The following is a 16,821-nucleotide window of genomic DNA, read 5'->3' on the forward strand; positions in this document are numbered from 1 at the left end:
AAGAAATCAACTTCATTGTTCTGGTAATAAGTTTAATAGGTATAAAACTGAAATTGAAATAATTCCACACTACATTCTTATTGATTTTTAAGTACTATTTTCCTGGCCCCTAAGGAAGCATCAAATCTTCTATCAACAAGAATATCCAAAAGTATTTAAAGCTTTCAGACACTAAATAAAGAGTGTATTCTTTACCTCATTGCATTTACTTATTCGTCTAGCTACAATAAGCTGAATCATTCCTCGTTTGTTTCCTTCTGTAGACATGGATCTTCTTAGGGTTTCCATAGCATCTTGGTTTGTCTTGCCTAATAATGATTCTCCATTTACAGCTATTAGCTGATCATTCACTCGAAGCCTGCCATCCTGGCAAGAGAAAAGGTAGCAATCAGTCACATAAAATAATGTGTTATAAAGGAAGCTTATGTCTTTAGTAAAAAAAAAAACCAAAAAAACCCCCCAAACTTTTGCTTAATCCTAATAGTTTATGGCCAAATGAACACTGGTATAATAGCTTTTAAGCAGCCATTGTAGGAAGTGTATGTTCCAATCATTTATACATTTGCACTTCAAGCCATTATCATAATCTGTTTACCCAAATAGCATACTAATAGAAATGTGCCAGTGATTGCTTTCTTCCTTCCAGAGAGCCTTTAAAGGTTGTTTAAATCCTGAGACACACAAATATGTGAATCTGAGTAGCAATCTAAAAGCTACATTTGAGAGAGAAATTAGAAAATACGAGTTCAAATGAACACAGAAATCCCATTCTCCTCCTGAAAGCTGTGACCTAAATAGTGGGAAAACAAAGTACAGATGGATATTCCTGTTACCTTAGACGCTGCTCCTCCGTTAATAATGGACTTGACAAAGATTCCCAAATCCGCATGGTTTTCTTTTGACCGGTTACCTTTGACACTGACACCAAGACCAGCTGATCCAGAATCATTAAGTGGAACTTCAAATGTCAGGAATTCCCTTGTGCCATCAGGTGTAAGAACAAGATCTTCTTCCTCTGATTTCTGTCAGGAAAGGATTAGCATGGCATTATTTTAAAATGTTTTTTGCTCACAATTGTCTTCTGGCTAACAGTTAACGTTAACAGTCTAACAGTTAACGTTAAAGAAACGTTCTTTAACTGCAATATCACAATATTTCCCATTGAAGTTCCATGGAGAAATCCAAATAAATTGGCTAGTCTCTAAGGTGCCACAAGTACTTCTTTTCTTCATGTTAATAGAGCATCTGGTATCACCTCCAGATGATTCCTAGAACCAGAGAGGGGAGAAAGAGTGCAGCCGCGTGCACATATGCTTAACCCATCATTGGCTAGTAAAAAGGTTTAAGTGCCATATATATGGAGCACTTTCAATACTGACACAAACCATTTTACTAGCCAGAGGAAAACTGTATTAGAAGTATTTAAATTATTATACTTTCTTACTTGCAAATACATATGATATGTACAATAATTTAATCATCTGTGGTATTTATGTATTTTAAACCACAGGAGGATACAAACAGCAGGAAGATAGATAAATATTATTCACTTGCCCCAATTTCTACATTTGGAATTATCAGTATTAAAATAAATGTCTTGAAAAAATGTTACAGCTGAAATCAGCAACAGGAAACCTTTTTGCTCTTGGGTGCCAAAAAAACTGCAGAGTCAAGGCTGGGCCTAATCACTATTTCCTTTCTTTTCTTGCTCAGCCCCGCACCACTGTTCTTACTCGCCACCCCTCTGGTCCCAGATTCCTTTGAATACATCCCATGCCTTCCTTTCTCCATTCATGAGCACAATTTTAGAAAATCCATCCCAAGGAACGACTATCCCAGCCAATGTCCCTAGACTGTGTGGCAGGCAGCTGCTCAGTGACACTCATCCACACTTCCTCTTAACTGTTCATCTGCAGGCAGCTGGCTTCCAACTTCACCGCCTGCTGACATGAGGACAGCCCAAGCAACTACTCCAGTGGAGAGTTGGCTGCCTGCTGCTATGAGGGGCAGGGCCCCACTGAGCAGCCAGAACTGGAGCAGCATTCACATATCTGCGCAGGCAGAGAGAGGTCAAGCTGGGGAGGGGATGTTAGATCAACAAGTTTGTTTTTCCTTCTGTATACCATCATTTCCATGCAAAAATCTTCTAAAGACATCTGAGTGAAAAGAGATGCTTGAAATAACAGTAAGCACTACACACGGAAACTGGTGAGTATTGAAAAAAACCCAGTCTCTGCTGTGCCACTCCACCATACAAAAGGAGATATTAATATGTGCATCACTGATGACACAACCTCCTGTTTCAGAAAATATATGATGTGTGTGTGGCTAGGAGCCTCTAGGTGGATCATCTAGTTCATGCACCTTCTTTGTAGTGGGATCATTTTTGTTACCCTTAACCCTCCCTGAGAGGTTGGGTATCAAGACCGCAGCCTGGTACACTGAGGCAAAGCCATAACAACATATGATTTTAACATTGACAATGCCCCTTTAATTGGTAATCACAATGCTGCAGAACATCGAAACACACAGATAGTACTAAAATTTTCCCTAGCCAACAATTATATACCAACAATTCTAAGAAAATAAAATTTGCATTGAAGTCATATTTAACATTAAGAATCTCAATTTAAAAACTATAAAAATTGCACCAAGAACATCACTCAACAGCATTAAAATGCACAAAAATGTAAAATGTGGCGTTTAAAAATTTAAAATGAAAAGAAAACACAATCACTGCCTAATTGCAATAACTTCCATTTGATCTTGATACACTCCAAATTAGCAGCTTCAGTATGTCAATCAAACACCTCAACATTATTTTCATGATTAGTTGATCTGCAGGAATAACGTATTGCTTCATATACTTTGACATGCCTGAAATAAACACACAAGAGAATCTATGTACTGTGATCTCTGAACAACATTCACCTCCCTTAAGATTTTTCACACACCATGTCCAAAACAATTAGCAACCATGCAACATCCTGTTCAGACTTAGTCTGCCGAAGGAAAGGTCATCTGAAATGACTTCAACCGAATGAATGAAGCTGCTCAAGTATGTAATTTGTAATAAAAATTCGATGGGTGATAAAATATGTAGGTAAATTTTTGGCTTCAAATTCACACCTTGCATCCATTCATAGTAAGTGATATTTGAGATAAATTTTCTACTTTTTAAATACAATTTGAATATAGTATACATTTAAATTATAACCTTTCTCGACTAGAGCAAACTTGTGGCAGTGTTTAGATACATTGAATGTGGAGATAAAAAGTAATAAGATAAAGAACAGATGATGTTTCTGTCCTAAACTGCCATTAATAACTCAGCCCTGATCTTAGAAGGATCATAAAACTTGTAATTTTCCACAAAGGTAAAAATGGAACCACTGACACTGACAATCTGCTAAGTCCATTTTGTCATTTTAGTAACAGCATCTCCTTCTTATCACTTCCTGCTGCTATCCCTGTAGAGAAATTTCCTGCTTGGAAGTCTTCTCTTTGCAAGACCTCATCTGGGATAAGCTAAAGAATAACCAGCATGGGATGGAGAAATCAACAAACTACTCCCACCTAATGGGGGAAGCAATTTTCAATCAAGCTGGGATGAGTTTTCAAAGGGGCTTGCTGTGGTTACAAAGCAGGCGGTGTTCTCTACAGACAAGGTTCATTCTCTGAGGAAGAGAAGACATTTTTTCTCAGCCTAACCAAGTCACTGAAACTTGTCTGTTGTTACTTTGCGATTATATATTAAGAAATGAACAGAAATTAAATTTAACATGGGGCTCTCAGGCAAACTCCAGTTCGTTCTTGATTTCTTTCAAAGCATTGAATTAAAAAGCTTTGTACACCCACACAGATTGAAAGAACATACTTATATCTCTAAATTATTTATAGAATAAAAAGCAGACCATTTAAGGATTAAACTCATTTCTCATTAGTATATATACAATCCTACATACTTGGTGATGATACCCGTGTGATAAATTGTAAAACTATGTTATAAACTACATTTACCTGAAGCCCCTAAACACTTAACCTAACTTTGACCACTCTACCCACACTCTGCCCCCATTAATCCATATGTACTTCAGCTTGAAACAGTCTAAACCTTAGGGCAATGCCATCAGCCTCATTTAGTATTATTAATAGTTTGTAAATCAATCACCAAAATAGCGATTTTCTTCTTTCCTACCAAATGTGGAATTTTGGCTTCAAAATTACACTGACCCAAAGCTAAGAACAGACATATTTAGTACGGGACAAGTGATAGATTTAAGGTGACACTAGGGCTAGAAATGGTAGCCTCACATCACTGGAAAGGGAAGAGTCCCAGCTTCTGTCTTTTGCTTGTAGCCTTGGAAAGTCCCAGTACAACCGGACTCTAAAATCATAGCACTTTTATGTATTGAAAGAAATTTTACTGCATTTTAACAAGATTTTTAGAATGCATTCATTTTCTTCTTCTCTCCCTCAGAGGCCTGTACAGTTGGATTCATGTACTAAGAGATTGTGGCTTTACAGATAGAAAGATTAAAATAAGCCTCAATAAAATTCATAAAAATTGTCTGAAATATTTCTAAAATATTTATTCTGTTATGTGTGACATATACAGGACACATGGTAGTTTGTTTTGATGTGACGTGAAGGCTTTATTGACACTTGTTTGGAATGACCTGCAAAAAATCATTTATGGCTTCCAATCATTTATGGTTTCAAATTATATTCCAATTTCATATTAAGCAAGCCTTTAAACCAAACCCCAACAAAATGTACCAACACTCACTCTCTCCTTCTCTGTGTCTTTGTATATATCTATATCCGTGTGTACATACATCTCCAAACACATAAGAGTTAACAGGAGTCAATAACAGCTCATTTTGTCTATAGAGAACCGTTTTCCCGGAGGCAAAATTTAGTATTTATGTAAGTACTGGCTAGATGTATGACGGCTAGATGTACTAGAAACCGAGCATGTAGGTGGTCTGCAACACACCTCTGCAATTTCAGTTTTTGGCCTCTCTCAGAGAAGGAACACTGAAAGCTTCTGAGTCCTGTGGTGGATATGCATTAAAGACAAATACAAAAAGAGGAGCTCATTTAGACATGAAATTGGGCCTCCAGTGGAGAAAACATTGTCCATCGATTTAAAAGTGACACACAGAGATTCCATCTACGTTTCCCTCTGTTAAAAAATACTTTTTAAAAGAGAAAGAAAATGATTTGTAGTATGTTACGATCTTTTTTTGCATTATAGGTTTTACTGGCTTAAAGTATCTATTTGTCTAGTTATAAATTGATGTAGAACTTACCTTGAATTTCCTCAAAACTGACTAATATAAAAAATCTTGTGCTCTCTTTCCCTCCCTAACTCTTCCTAGGTTAAGTATTTTAATTTCCCCCATATGTTAAACAAACAATAATGAACCTTATTTGCACGTATATACCAAGAGTCATCATTCATATTAGCTAAGTTAATATGTCACATCTGGCAGAGACTGCAGTCTGTACAAATCAAATAGCAGCTGCTAAATATCAAAAACTATATTTGAAATGAGTGGTTTTGGTGGTGTTTTTTTTTTTTTTAACATTTTATGGGAAATGTGGTCTGCTTAAATTTTAATCCCAGCAAAGAGAAATTATTTGCATGTTGTATCCAGATTAAGTTAGGAATTTGTTTATATACTAGTACAGTGTTTTACTGAACTAGCATTGACATAATCCTGCTGTCTTACTAGTTGTGATTCATTTTGAAGCAAAGGATTTGGGTTCATGAACATGCAAAAGAAATTTCAGTTTGATAGCAAAAACACATAGCCCATCTTCAAAGATGCTTTCAATTTAATGCTTAAAATGGATAATAAAAGTGCAAGTGAAAGAATATTTTGCAGGCATTTTTCAAAGGAACAAAAATGTTAACATGTGATTTTCATTTAGTATGAAATCAAAGCTTTGTGAAAGCAGAAGTCTAAGTATTTCCACGTGTTTTCTTATTTACCTGGGTATAAGAATACCACTGCTTGTCTATACTAATATTTTTCTTTTCACGATCACACAACTATTGTTCTGACCTGTGGATTTATTCACTTACAATGACTATTATAACTAGTTTAAAATCAATATTTAAATCAATTGATCAGAACTCTATAAACCAGTGGTTCTCAACCGTTCCAGACTACTGTACTCCTTTCAGGAATCTGATTTGTCTTGCATACCCCAAGTTTCACCTCACTTGAAGACTAGTTGCTTACAAAATCAGATATAAAAATACAGAACTGTCACAGCACACAATTACTGAATAATTGCTTACTTTCTCATTTTTACAATATAATTATAAAAATAAATACACTGGAATATAAATATTGTACTTACATTGCAGTGTATAGTGTATAGCAGTATAAATAAGTCATTGTATGAAATTTTAGTTTGTATGGACTTCACTAGTGCTTTTTAGGTAGCCTTTTGTAAACCTAGATAAATATCTAGATGAGTTGATGTACCCCCTGGAAGCCTTCTGGGTACCTGTGATTGAGAACCACTGCTATACACATCCTGCTTATTAAACATTTCCAAACTCTGTGAAACAGGTGAAATCAGTGTAATAATCATCAACTACTTTGGATCACACAGGTAATGGTCAGTGGTAGCTATTACAATGAGTACAATTAAAGCTAACATGCTCTATCTTAGATTTTGCTCTTACTCAAACTTTTCCCACACTATGTACTACAACCCATAAGTAGTGGTAAAAATAACCCTGATACTTCACAGACTTCTACACTGTAGAACTGAAAACCTGGGCATTAATCCAATGGCATGTGGCTCAACCCAGAAAGCCCATAAAATAGCTCTCTTTTCCAAGCTATCTCCAGTTCATGAAAGAACTTCAGTGCCCAGCACACTGATCACACAGGATCCTAATCCTGAACATGTCTCCCATAGTATGACCTGGAAGACAGCAAAAGGTGACATATCTGAGAGAAAACCTGTGAATCAAAGGAAAAAATCCTGGTTTTGCAGCAGTTTGTGGTGGGAGCACAATACAACTTCCAACGGAGGCAACATCAGTATATAAGGGCACTGAGTATGGGAGTAAGGGGACCTACGTTCTATTCCTAGCTCTGCCATTGACCTGCCAGGTAACCTTGCCAAATCACTTCAACCTCTCAGTGCCTCTGTTGCCCTTTCTGCCCTTTGTCTGTCTCATCTATTCAGGCTGTAAGCTCACCAGGGCAGAGACTGTACCGTACCACGTGTGTGTAATGGTGACAAACGCAAATGAACCTAAGCTTGGTTGGAAGCCTCCAGCTATTACTGTAAAACAAATAATAAATAGTAATAGACTCCTGCCCCCTCACCTACCACATGCAAACTGATTTTTAAACCCCCATCCTCCTCCTCCCGCACCTTCACCCCCTACTCCGCCCCGGTCTGCCCACAAGAGAGGGAAATGCAGGACCCAGACATCTTCAAATTTTAGCAAACACAAACATTTAACATTTAGACAAGCAGTCCCCACGACCAATGGACAGGGTCTGTTGAGACCAGCTGGAGATTCTAGGGGACCACAGCTGTCATGATAGAAATGACATGGAGGGGAGAAACGGCTTTTGGCTTAGCAGGCCCCGACCCTTTGTTCTCTTTGGTTGACCAGGGAAAAGTTTCTTAGGGACACACAAACTACCTACTATTCCTTCCCTTGTTGACTTTCATGCTAGAATCCACTAAGCAATCCATGACTTGGCTATGGCCACATACCACAAACACTCTATTAAAACTACCCTAAAATTATCTTTCAGGGTGGGTTAGCTTCATCGCATCGCAGTGTTGTGTAAAGCAACTTCAGAACATTTTGATGTTGCATCATGAGGTGAGGATAGAAAATCATGAATGGTGTGGAGAAAGTAAATAAGGAAATGTTATTTTAACACAAGGGTCACCCAGTAAAATTAGACAGCAGGTTTAAAACAAACATAAGGTAGTACCTCTTCACACAATACAAAGTTAACCTGTGGAATTCATTGCCAGGGAATGTTGTGAAGGCCAAAAGTATAAATAAGTTAAAAATGGAATTAAATAAGTTCATGGAGGATAGGTCCATCAATGGCTATTAGCCAAAATGGTCAGGGATGCAAACCCATGCTCTGGGTGTCCCTAAACCTCTGACTGCCGGAAGCTGGTACTGGACAACAGGAGACGGATCACTAGATAATTGCCCTGTTACGTTCATCTCCTCTGATGCATCAGTATTGGCCATTGTTGGAAGATAGGATATTGGACTAGATGGACCATTGGTCTGACCAAGCATGGCGATTCTAATGTCCTTATGTTGAATATCTGCCTCGTGATATTGTAACAGACTTGCTTTTTCCAGAGGTCAAAGTTGTAAAGATGGTGACCTTAATTTAAATCAGGGTTGGGCAAAATATGGCCTACGGGACCATCCTGCTTGGCCCTTGAGCTCCCAGTCAGGGAGGCTAGCCCCTGGTGTCCCTGCTGTTCCCACCTCCCCCGCAGCCACACCGCCGCATGGGCAACGTGGCTGGCTCCGGCCAGGCGGAGCGGCTGCGAGTTCCTGCTGCTCTGAGCAGCATAGTAAGGGGGTGGCGGATAATGGGTAGGCAGTCCTGGGGGGCAGTCAGGGGGTGGTTGGAGAGGGCAGAGGTTCTGGGGGGTGGCGGTCAGGGGATGGGGAACGGGGGGGGGTTGGATAGGGCGTGAGAGTCCCGAGGGGCCTGTCAGGGGATAGGGTGTGAATAGGGCTCAGGGGCATTCAGGGGACGGGGAGCAGGGGGGGGTTGGATAGGGGGTGGGGTCCTGGGGGTGGGGGGGAGTTTGGGGTGGGGGGGTCCTGGGAGGCGGCAGTCAGGGGACAAGGAGCGGGGGGTGTTGGATGGGTGGGGAGTTCTGAGGGGGGCAGTCAGAGGGTGGGAAGTGGGAGGGGGCAGATGGGGGGGGGCCAGGCTGTTTGGGAGGCACAGCCTTCCCTATCCAGCCCTCCATACAGTTTCACTCCCCAATGTGGCCCTCAGTCCGAAAAGTTTGCCCACCCCTGATTTAAATCCATATTGAGCCACCGGCTTGCTGTACAAAATAATGTTAATAAAGCTGAGGCAATATAAAAAAATTTTCCATGGCTATTCTCTTGAATAATTAAAAAAAAAGTTTAATATCCTGTGGCCTGTGTTTATGCCCCTGTAGGCTTGCTTTCCGCCAATATTCCACCAAATAACTTCACTGGCAGGAATGGTCATGGAAACAAAGTATTTAAATTGTCTTTCTGGGTGATGTTGGCAAGCCCCTTCACCTCTCAGGGACTTTCCTGGATTGGGTACCAAGGAAGAACTCATACTTGAAGACTTCAGAGCCCACAGTGCAGTAAGAAAATTTTACATTTTTAACATAAGTGTTCAAATTAGAAAACTAATCCTAAAATTTGCACATCCAACCATGGAACAAAATACCATGTGACCTACATGCCAAATCAAATCTAACCAACAGATTGAATTTTGAATTTCAAGTATCTTATAATTTCAGCAAGCTGCTTATGATTGACTACTGGATAGGAATTATCCATGGAAACTGATTCATTTCAAGAAAATTCACAAACGGAAAATGTTAAATTTGTTATATACATCATTCACTTTGGACTGCTATCTTCTTTAGTCCTCCATGTAAGTCATTCAGTAATATTCTATGTCCAATGGTAAGAGAGTTTACACACAGCAGTATCCTGCAGAAAATTACAGATTCTCTTTTTTTTAAAAAAGCTGTCAATTCCTTAGATTGCATCTTTATTAAAAATGTAATCTAAAGCCATTCAAAACTACCCTAAAAAAAGCTTTGAAGCCAGTGCAATCACCCTCACATCCCTTGCTATCAGTACCAAATTATTAGAAGACAAAAGCTGCATCTCTTCCTTATATAACAAAAAGTTATAAAAAATAATCGGCATCAATCATTCATGATACAGAAAATCAACATAAGAGAAAATAACACTGCCAACCTCATCAACAGGCAAACCTCTCCCCATCTGGTAATAACATCCCACATGAAATGTCAGTGCTGTCCTCAGTATATGCATATAGGTTAAAACTATTCAGACTATACTGCATGGGCTCAATTTTCAAACATGCCGAGCACCTATGGCTCCAGTTGAACTCAATGAGGAATATAGGTGCTCAGCACCTGTAAGAAATTCAGGCTCCTTGTGAAAGAGACAGCTCTATTTCTTCCACAGGGCAAAGCTTCCATGTAAACTAAAGATCTGTATGAATTACCTCTAAAAGAAGTGATGAGAACTGATACTTCTCCCCTTGGGCAAAATATCAGTGTTACTCCAGGGGAGATTCTGCGCCCCTCCAGGGGTGCAGAATTTATAACTTCTGCAGATTTCATGGCTCCTCCGCAGAAAAATGGGGGAGCAAAGAAATCTGTGGGGAACACATGCCACTTCTGCAGCAGCCTGGGTGTGTCTGTTGGGAGCAGCCAGCCGCAGAGAAGATCACGACAAGGAGGAGGAGGGAGGCTGAGCGTGCATGTGTCCGTGGAGAGATGTTAAGAGGGTGGGGCTGGGCATGTGCCTGTGTGTGAACAAGTGAGAGACACTCACTCTGTCCCTCCCGCTTGCTGTTGTTGCGTCCTGGACTTGGAGGCATAGGTCTGTGTGAAGCAGGCTCTGTCCCTGAGGCAGAGCAGAAATGCAACAACTAAGCAAGCAGGCTGCTAAGGTTCCCTTTGTTAGTTAACTAAGCCTCCTTTACCTTGCCAGAGTGGTGTAAAGGAACCTTATTGTAAATGACAGTAACGGAATCCTCACCTAGGAAGGTCTATGTGCTTTCTCCCTTTTTTCCCCGGTGTCAGACAGGCACAATGGGGTTAGATTACAGCTCGTGATCTATTTTACTTATCCATTAAAAAAAAAATGAAGGGCAATGATTAGCAAAACTGTATGACTTTCATGTGTGAAAGTCTGAGCAATTTAAAGCGACAATCTACTTTACAGAACACCAAACACCAACATAAAAGTAATGTAATTTAAATGAAAATCCAGGATTATAACTGGAATGCAGAGTATTGGTTATCAAGTATTTGTAACTTAACTTTCATGTATTTAGGAAATGTTCAACAGTTATTGTGATTTTTTTCTGTACAGCGGTTTAAGTAAATTACCAAAATAAGTGAAACTGGTGTGATTATATTGCATTATTTTGACAAATAAAATATGCAGATTTTGGATTTTTTTTGGCGCAGAATTTTGGATTTTTTGGTGCAGAATTCCCCCAGGAGTAATATCATGTCAAAGTATTCAGCTATTCCATGTTCCAGGTTTATGCAAAAGATTAAGCAGTCAAATTCAAACATACTCTGACAAATGGTCGGAGATGAATAGAAGGTGAGTGCCATGTTAAAGACATACCAAGAGGATATCAAGGAAAGAACCATGACTGATATTTTAATGAAAATGCTTACCACTTGCAGTGCCTTTCAGAGGACGGCTCTCCAATAAATTTTCAACTATCAATCATTTCATTCCTGAACTCTTCACAACTAAAAGCAAAGCATGTCTTTCTAGGTAATAGCTGGTATATTTTCCCCCATCGTTTTAGTACTTGAGTGCTTCACAAACATCTATGAATTTCTCCTTACAACACCGATCTGAGGCAAGGAATATTATCCCCTTTTTACAGATGGGAAACTGCACACAAACAACTCATGGAGGAAGTCTTTGTCAGAGCCAGGATACAAACCCAGATCTGACGACCAAACCAGTGCCTTAAACCCAAGACCATCCTTCTATTTTAGCTGGCCTTAGGAAACAAGGTACTAATCAAACCTCACAAGCACCCAATTTTGGAGGTAAGGTTCATTTATGCCAATTTTACAAATGTGGAATACAGAGAGACATATAAAAGCATACAGAGAGACTGTGATTTTCCCATTGTTGCTAAGTAAACCAGTGGAAGAGTCAAGAAATGGAATCCAGGAGTTCCCATTTTCATTCCCTGACTCTGACCACTAGACCAGGGGTTCTCAACCTTTTTCTTTCTGAGCCCCTCCTCCCCCAACATGCGATAAAAATTCCACAGCCCATCTGTGCCACAACAACTGTTCTTCTGCATATCCAGTAGATTAAAAGCCAGAGCCAGCGTTAGGGGGTAACAAGCAGGACAACTGCCCAGGGACTCATGCCGCAGGCAGCCCTGCGAAGCTAAGTTGCTCGGGCTTCGGCTTCAGCCCAGGTGGTGCGGCTCAGGCTTTGGCTTTCTGCCCTGGCCCCTCTCTTGCTTATTTTGGCAGACTCGCTGAAACCTGCTTGTGACCCCCAAGGGGTTCTGGAACTCTGGTTGAGAACTGCTTCACTAGACCATGACTCTCTTTAATGTAAAATTCTCAGGTAGCTGGAAATTATTGTTTTCCTAGCAGTACACTGACATGCAGGTAACATGCAGGTTTGAATTTAGAAAATAAACAGAGGAAAACAACTGTAAATGCAAAATAATACCCAAACACAATTAACTTTCAAAGAGAAGGGGGACAGGGAATTAATTGGCAGATGTTTTACACAGTATAATTAACAGTTTATTTCAATGCTCTATAACAAGATTAAATATGCTTCAAAACAGATATGTAATGACAAATTACTAGGTTTTTTTTTTACCAAGGTCAATCTCCTACATTCAAAACAATCATCCTGTGGAGCAACAGTTGCAGCTCTTCCATTTTGTTTCATTATTGGCCATCAAAGTGGTGCAGTAGTAGAACATGAAACCAAAGTTTCAAAATGTCATATAGGCAAGACCTATGGTTCGGAAGTAATTTGGCCTCTTTCTTGTTCATCAGTGAAGCAGAAGGTAAGACCTTATGCTTAGCTGGGGCTTGGTTGCAGATAGAAATGAAGGTGTACTTCCTGGTGGGTGACTGATGAGCAAATTTAGATGCTGCAGGGTTAATGCCTTGGGGAAGTTCTTGATTGTTGTTATTATGGGAATAATCAGAGCCTATAATCTTGTGAAAGTGAGGGAAATCTAAAGTCATGTACTCTTCTGGAGTGGCTGGAAAGAAAGGACTCATACTTAAAGAAAAATGAAGTAAAAACTCATTTTCAAATATTTGGGAGGGTCTGATTGTCTACTGCACTTCTCTACATGTACACTGGTGTAACTCCAATGAAACTGAAGCCAATGAAATTTCATCACCGTAAATCTGGAGTAACGCAGAATTGAACAATGCCCTTAGGTTTTTGCAATACTAATATCTACATATAGGTTCTATTCCTGGCTTGTGATTTCAACAGGTTTTTTAAAATTATATACACAATACAAAACTACCATGAATAACTGTGGCAGTTTTGTTTTTAAATCTAAAAGAGCAGATTTTTTGTATTTCACCTGTCTCTCCTGATCTACACAGATCCAGCATCTTCACTGCTCTTACTGCTACTATTTTCGCTCTGCCTTCTACTGTGAATTCCATGACACAAAACTTACAACTAGCATCATAAGAACTGGAAGTGGGTGCAAAAACAGAAACTGCAAGAGTACGAATCTGAAAGGCCAGACAGCTAATGACAGGAGAACTAAACATGGAATAAGGCAGAAGGAAGGAGAGTGGGGAGAGGCAGTCAAAACAAACAAGATTTAAAAAACAAATAAACCAGTGACTGTGTTATTGATTTGCAGCTGGGGAAAACTGCCTTTGTAGAAATCTCTAAATTATACTGTATGTGATGGTTATAAAATATTGTTGGGTCACAATCACTCCAGCAGAAAGACCATTTGCAAAATGAAGGATCATTGTCCGTTACAAATTCTCACTTCTAAATTCCCAAATTGAGTCCAGTTTTTATTCCCACCCAGGAATACATCTTCAACCATCTCTCCTTTTGACTACCACAACTACCTTTTCCATGGCATCCTCAAGTTTCAGGTTGCCAAACATATGGAGGAAGCTGCTGCCCAATTCTCAAGTGTCCAATAAATGCAAAAATAAGCTCATCTTTATAGAATTTCATTGCCCCATTATGTATTTCAGGATCCAATTAAAAATTGCCCTCCTTGACTTGATTACTTTTTAAAGGCTTGTTCCAATCTACCTCATGGACATGCACTTCTACTCCTCTTGTTCCTTCTGCTCACCTAGACCCAACTTTCTTTCTGCACCTAAACTCACCCATGTTGGGAAGGCGCCCCTGTCACATTAAATAACTTTTCTATATCTCACCAACTCCCCATCTTACTTCACATCCTGCCAAATCTCTCTTCTCCCTTGCCTCTAACTCTTAATATCTCCCTGCTCTCATTTATTATTTAACTTAGCAACCATGTTACCTAACTATATGAAAGTTTTTGAGGTATCACTTGTAGGAAAGATACTATAGACATGAAAAGCATATATTGTATTATTTTATAATAATACTCCATAAGATGATGCATTTCTTGAAATAAATGACTGAGTATATTTTAGTATTCTTAATATTAAGAGACTGATATTTCTGCCTGGAGAGTATCAGTGGATCTATGGAAATCTCTGTACACAACTTTGCCAAGGGATCTCAATCCAAACCTCCTAAAACTTACTACTTCCTTAACTTACATCACAATTCCTTAAAAATCACTTGCAACAACAAACAATGGCTTGAGATGAGGATACATGTCAGCCTTAACTTCAAACTTAAGTCACATAATGATTCTTTAAAACATCCTGACTAAATCCTCAGTTTATTGAATTGTTAGCCTCTGTCTTCTGACCAGGCGGCTTTCAAATAGTACTGCAAATTACATAATAAAAAGAAGTTTAAAATGTAAGGCTAGAGAGAGCCCTCTACAGTATAGAATGTGAAAGGAGGGTCTGTGAAACTTTAATTGATGGAAAAGTGCCATATAAATTTTAAAATATTTTGAGAGTCTTCTGAGATGTAAAAGACAAAGCTCTTACCGTTTCCTTTGCAATTTGTGACTGGCTTTGTTCTGCACTCTAAAGGAAGTAAAAAAAGAAAATAAATAAGAACATGGCTACATAAGACATTCACTGTCTATTAGCAGAGGGAAAGGGTCTCAATTCTGGCATGTAGCGGAGATGGGGGAGTGTAGGGAGCTGGTTGGATTCTGCGATCCACAGCCACCCGACTCTGGCACACTGTAAGAGTTGCACAGGCACAAATCTTATACCAGACCTTGGAACATAGCCACATTCACATCTCCTATCAAGCCCCGTGCCCTCCATTTCTGCCAGGAGTGATGAAGGTGTGGTTGGCACACGACAAAGCCCAGCTGTTTACACTACCTATATGCCAAAGGAGATTTCTCCTACTCAGGGGGAGTTCTCAGCTGGCCACCCCTTGCTGAATTAAGGCCACTTTACATGGTACAAACCTGGACAATCTTGTGCAAACATTTTAAAGAAATATCTGCTGTCAAAATGCCCCACGCCTCTCTCAGCAGAAGCGTGGCTTTGAGTTTGGTAACGGAATGGCCACACCCTGTGGTCATGAGGGGAGAGGGAGTGCTCACGCTCAGCCACACCGGACCCCTTCCACTGCCATCAGCCTCTCCTTAAGCCTAAGTGTGCACGTGGGTACAGGCCTCGGGGAAAAACATTCTTCCCCATAGGCCAGTTTGGAGGTGTGTTTAGGGAACCGACTGGTTCTTACAGGCCCAGGCCCACCCAGGCACCCAGTGGCCATCTTGCCACTACTGCTGCTCAGCCCTCCCTCTCTAGCTGAGGTATTGCCGAGCTGTGTTTCCAGGATGCTGTGGGTCTAGCCAAATGCCTTATTTGGTAGGATTTTTTCTCTCTAGTCCAAAATGGCAAGCTGGCTAGGGGTAGTTTATTTGGGGTTTTCTGGCTTCCTTGCAGCATCCTGGATACTCAGTTTTTTGGCCAAAAGGACTGGGAATAAGAACAGAAATTTAATGTTATATGTGAACATCTAGTGAGCCACAACTTGCAGCCAGTGTCCAATGATGATAGAAGAATGAAAGGGTGAGCTCTCAAAGATAAACATAAGTAAGGGATTCAGGATATGCAGGTGGAACTACTACCTCACAGGGCAGAGGAGAGACCTTAAATCCGCATCTGCCTCCATCTTGGCTGAAACCGGGGACTGAACCTGGGGCCTCCAGAGCTTGCACTAAAGAGCTACTTTCTCAGAACTGTAACATAATTTGCATCCTCTGTGGACTGGGCACAAAGGGGTACCTCTTGGAGGCATCCTCATTCTCCTCTTGGGGAAGGGCAAGAGGATTCAGAGGAAGTCTGTGTCCTATTGGTTAAGCTGAAAAGGACTAACCCATATTAACTGGCTATGTGGCATGATGCCATTTATCAACACAGTGGACCCAAGAAAATGCCTGGCATTTTGGGGAAGGGTGTGATAGTTCTATCACCACCGTTAGTTAGAATTAATAAAGTTGCAGCCTCCACTTGGAATTCCTTCCCTGCATTTGTGTTTTATTTGCCTGAGCATCCTGATCAACGTAAGTGCAGGTTTCAATGCTGCTGGTGCTGAATAATTATTCTCTCTCATGTGCACATATGACAACACAAACTGTACAGATTTTACAGTAAACCAAGACAGTCTTTGCTTAAACATTCCCTTAATTACCTATATATAAATAATACTGTGTACTTCCATAGTTCCTCCCAGCCAACAATCTCAACACGCTCTAAAGTCATTAAGCTTCACAACTCTCCTGTGATGTAGGCAAGTTTTGTACTAAGGCAAAGTTAGAACATAAGAATGGCTATACTGGGTCAGACCAAAGGTCCATCCAGCCCAGTATCCTGTCTACCGACAGTGGCCAATGCCAGGTGCCC

At 40.1% G+C, this 16,821-nt stretch overlaps 1 protein-coding gene across 13 annotated transcripts in view; it reads right to left on the reverse strand.

Annotated features, from left to right (window-relative positions):
* PARD3 (par-3 family cell polarity regulator) overlaps positions 1-16,821 on the reverse strand; it is a 646,254-nt gene that overhangs the window by 215,718 nt on the left and 413,715 nt on the right. For 7 of the 13 annotated variants that reach the window (XM_074946206.1, XM_074946205.1, XM_074946203.1 and 4 more), the window contains 3 exons: positions 14,941-14,979; positions 834-1,022; positions 196-366 (listed from right to left, as the gene is read on the reverse strand). In XM_074946206.1, the coding sequence (XP_074802307.1) occupies positions 196-366; positions 834-1,022; positions 14,941-14,979 (399 nt within the window). The remainder of the gene's footprint in view (positions 1-195; positions 367-833; positions 1,023-14,940; positions 14,980-16,821) is intronic. The other 6 variants (XM_074946210.1, XM_074946208.1, XM_074946207.1 and 3 more) reach the window with 1 other exon arrangement.

The sequence above is a fragment of the Natator depressus genome, chromosome 2 (assembly GCF_965152275.1).
Source record: "Natator depressus isolate rNatDep1 chromosome 2, rNatDep2.hap1, whole genome shotgun sequence".
In the NCBI taxonomy this organism is placed as follows: domain Eukaryota; kingdom Metazoa; phylum Chordata; order Testudines; family Cheloniidae; genus Natator; species Natator depressus.